General features: G+C 45.4%; 1 protein-coding gene across 1 annotated transcript in view; it reads left to right on the plus strand.

Moving 5' to 3' along the window:
- The first annotated feature begins 1,429 nt into the window (after positions 1-1,429).
- PSMB7 (proteasome 20S subunit beta 7) overlaps positions 1,430-4,261 on the plus strand; it is a 65,850-nt gene continuing 63,018 nt past the window's right edge. Inside the window, exons 1-4 of the mRNA XM_004716463.3 lie at positions 1,430-1,511; positions 1,886-1,979; positions 2,740-2,837; positions 4,118-4,258. Coding sequence (XP_004716520.1) covers positions 1,450-1,511; positions 1,886-1,979; positions 2,740-2,837; positions 4,118-4,258 — 395 coding nt within the window. The 5' untranslated portion in view covers positions 1,430-1,449. The remainder of the gene's footprint in view (positions 1,512-1,885; positions 1,980-2,739; positions 2,838-4,117; positions 4,259-4,261) is intronic.

Here is a 4,261-nt window from a genome sequence, read left to right on the forward strand (position 1 = left end):
GGCTGGTGACTACCAGCTTGGTGGTTAAAACCCACCAATCAGATCCCCTTGCAGAGGGGTCTCGGGGAGGAGATGAGCCAGTCAGGGTGTGATGTAACAACGATGAGAAATACAACTTCCTCTAATTCCTAAATGTTTCCTCCCCGCTCCCACTACCATGACTCGAATTCAGCCTTGCAAGTCTGGCTAGACCAGAGGATATACACTGGTACAGATAGGAACTGAAAATACAGGGAATCCAGGGCGGATGAGCCCTACAGGACCAGTGGTGTGAGTGGCGAAACAGGGAGGGTAAAGGGAGAGTGGGTAGGAAAGAGGGAACCGATTACAAGGAACTATATGTGACCTCCTCCCTGGGGGACGGACAACAGAAAAGTGGGTGAAGGGAGACGTTGGACAGGGCAAGATATGACAAAATACCAATTTATGAACTATCAAGGGCTCATGTGGGAGGGGGGAGTGGGGAGGGAGGGGAAAAATGAGGACCTAATGCCGGGGGTTTAAGTGGAGAGAAAATGTTTTGAGAATGATGTACAAATGCGCTTTACACAGTTGATGTGTGTATGGATTGCGATAACAGTTGTATGAGCCCCTAATAAAATGTTTTAAAAAAAACCCACCAATCATTCCATGGGAGAAAAATGAGGCTATCTGATCCTGTAAAGACGTACAGCCTTGCAAACCCGTTTTAGGGTCATTATGGGTTGAAATCGGCTGTGTGGCGGTGGGTTGGAATTGAAGACCTCTATTGGCTGTGGAACAAACATTGGCTGTTAACCATAGGATCGGTGACTCAAATTCTTCTGGGGAAAGATGACGCTGCCTTCTCGTAAGATTTACAGTCATGGAAATCCTATATGGGTTTGCTATGAGTTGGAATCTACTTCTTGGCAGTTCTTTTAAATAGAAAATCTCATTGATGACCGTTCTACGCTGAAGTTCATGGGTCCTCATGAGTCAGAATTTACTACTTTGGCAAAGAGTTTTTTTCTGGTTAGCATGTGTGAAGTGGCATTTCATTGCATGTTCGATTTGCATGTCCCTGATGACTTAGTGATGTTCAACACCTTTTGAAATTCAGAGTTGGTCGACTTGCTCAATGCCAGGAGGTAGTAGGGTCTGAAACTTGGTTGTGTTGGCTTCCGGACTCAGGCCATTCTCCGCTGCCCAGCGGGCCGAATTAATGGTAAAAATAAGTCTTGCCTGGGTGGCTGGAGACTAGTCTTGTCAACCTTGGTTGGACAAGCCCTTTGCACGGCTCCGGCCATAAGGGGGCGCTATGCAACAATGATCTCCGGGCTCGTCTAGGAATTCGTAACTCTATGGTCAGTTGCCCGGACGCGGAGTTTGCCTGGACTTCTTTAACGCAGGTGGCCGCCGGCGGCGCCGGAAGCGCTTGATTCTTTTTGTTAGTTCCCGCCCTCAGCCCGGAAGTGCTTTCTCTGGAAGATGGCAGCTGTGTCGGTGTATGAGCGGCCGGTTGGAGGCTTTTCTTTTGAAAACTGCCGCAGGTGCGGGCTTGCGCGGGGCGGGACAGGGCCGGAGTGGGGGTCCAGAGCCCGGGTTAGCGCGGGCTGCGGACTCAGTTGGGAAGTCTAACAGTGCGATGGACACGCGGCGCCGGTGGCTCGCGGGTTGTGTGACTCAGGGGAATGGGCCTGAACGTGCGTTTCTCGTGTGGCCTCTTTAGGCGAATCGCAGCCTTTCTCTGGGGCACTTTAAACAACAACAGTTAGAAGGCCGCGGACGATACCCCAAATTTCAGAAGGTTCAGTAACTAAGATGGGCGTGAGAGCAAATCGTTTTTCTGAGACCCCCTCCAAGAAATGCTACTCATGCCCGCCGCTCGGTCCTGCTCGTCAGCACTTTATTCTCTTGCCCTCAGGAATGCCGTTTTGGAAGCCGAGTTTACGAAGAAGGGTTACAAGCTTCCAGCAGCCCGGAAAACAGGCACGACCATCGCGGGGGTGGTCTACAAGGTAAGCTGGGACAGAAAGGACTGGGTTGGCAACAGGAACTAGACTGCTCAGTCTCATGCGCCTCGCCCTGTCCTTAGCTGATTTCCCAGGTTCATTAGAATAAGGCCCGTTAGGAGCAATTGCGTTTGTCCGGAGATTCTGCGACTGGGTTCGTATTCTCTCTCATTTTAGAGTTATTGGTAGGAGGGTGTTTTAGTTACCGCTGTAGGAAGCAGTATGATCTAATGAGAGAGAACAGAACATTGGGGGTTAGATAATTTCTTTAGCTAATGTGCTGCTTCCAACTTTGGGCAGGTAGTGCCTTCTCATAGGCACCTTGTCCTCACTAAGCAAATGGAATTAACAACTCATGCTTTAAATTGTTGTAAAAGTAAAAAAAGAGAATGATTACTGTCGTTCCAGGTAGCACATACTTCAAAAAGATATCAATAGAGGTGGCTCTTTTAATGGAACCATTTCTGGGTCTTCCTCCAGATTTTCTCTAGATTAGCTTGGTGATTTAAAAGGAATTTACCGTATCTCTCAGCCTCATTTTAAAAAATGAGGCTGGACATGACTATTATTTACTTAGGCTTCAACTAATAAACTTTTTCTTGAACTCTAAAAATGTAGCAACGTATTTTTAGTAGGAGAAATGTTTGGGGATGTGCGGTTAGAGGAGCAGGGAATGATCAACATCGTTATTTTTCCTAAACTAAAGAGCTGTGGTTTATATGTCTAAAATGGTTTCAAACCTTTTAAAAATTTCTTGTTTTAATAGGATGGCATAGTTCTGGGAGCAGATACAAGGGCGACTGAAGGAATGGTGGTTGCTGACAAGAACTGTTCAAAAATACACTTCATATCTCCTAACATTTAGTAAGTGTTGATTACTTTGAATAGCTCAAGTGTTTTCAAATATCTTTGAAACCATTGAGTTGATCACAACTCCTAGTGACCTTATGTTACAGAGTAGAACTGTCTTGCAGGGTTGTCTTGATCTACTCGTTAAGTAAGTAAAAACCTAATAGTGCTGAAATTGAACTTCCTACCTTATTTACTGAAACTTAATATTCATCCTGTGTTTGCTTTTTCTCCTTGAAATTTCCATCTACATGATCACCTAAGCTTGGCATCCTCAAGTCCTCTACTGTAGGCTTAATTCAACTAGTGGCTTACCTCCTTGAATCCAATTCCTCCTATTCCGTCTACTGGTAAAGCCTTAGTTCAGCAATCCCCAAACAGTCACCAGAACTCACCGCCATTGAGTCGATTTCAACCTCTGACAACCCTTATAGGCGAAGGTAGAACTGTCCCTATGGGTTTCTGAGACTAAATTTTTACAGGAGTGGAAAGCCCCGTGGAAAATAGCTGATGATTCTGAACTGCTGATCTTGCCTTTAGCGTCCCACTGGGTAACCATTACGCCACCAGAGTCATAATTGTCATTCAATTGTCTCTCTTGGTCTCTTCTCCCTTTTATTTTTATTGTACAATTCTCTGCCATACTAAATTCTATAAACTACAGATCTGATTATGCCCCTCATGTCTTTTAAAAACTTTTCAAGAGACTATTTTTCCATCCTGCTTTCTGAATAAAGTAAAACAATGCAGCATGGCATTTGAGGCCATGTGCAATCTTGCTCAGCTTGCCTTTTTACTCTGTTTCACAAGGATGCTCATTGCATGTGACAGACCTTTGGTATAGCACATTGTCCCAGCATTTTCTACTTTGGCTTGTGCCAAGAGCAGAGCGCCAGGTCTTTTCCACGTGGAGCTGCTGGGGGGGTTCAAGCCGCCAATGTCTGGGCCAACCGCTGAATGCTTAACTGTTGTGCCATCAGGCTCCATTAAGCTCCATAAGATTTCAAGGGATAAACTGTAAAATTTGGATTCACTTCTAGGATTAGTAAGAAGCATGCTTTGTTAGGAGCATAGAAATGAATGATTTGAAATGGTCTCGGAGCCACGAAGAATGTACCTTGTTATAGCTAGATGAGTAACTTCATTTTAATACTTATTGTAAAATTGTTTACTATGGCTAACAGTCCCTTAAAGCATTGTTGTGTACCTGAGCTTCATGGGAGTTAGCCCCGAAGCTCCAATTCTAATTGTGCTTTATGGTAGGTAGAATTTCAAATGATTTTATTTTTCTTCAGTTGTTGTGGTGCTGGCACGGCCGCAGACACAGACATGACAACCCAGCTCATTTCTTCCAACCTGGAGCTCCACTCCCTTTCCACCGGCCGCCTTCCCAGAGTGGTGACAGCCAATCGCATGTTGAAGCAAATGCTGTTCAGGTA

Source organism: Echinops telfairi, unplaced genomic scaffold (genome assembly GCF_000313985.2).
Source record: "Echinops telfairi isolate 266 unplaced genomic scaffold, ASM31398v2 ScPeMD7_32;HRSCAF=126, whole genome shotgun sequence".
Taxonomy (NCBI): Eukaryota; Metazoa; Chordata; class Mammalia; order Afrosoricida; family Tenrecidae; genus Echinops; species Echinops telfairi.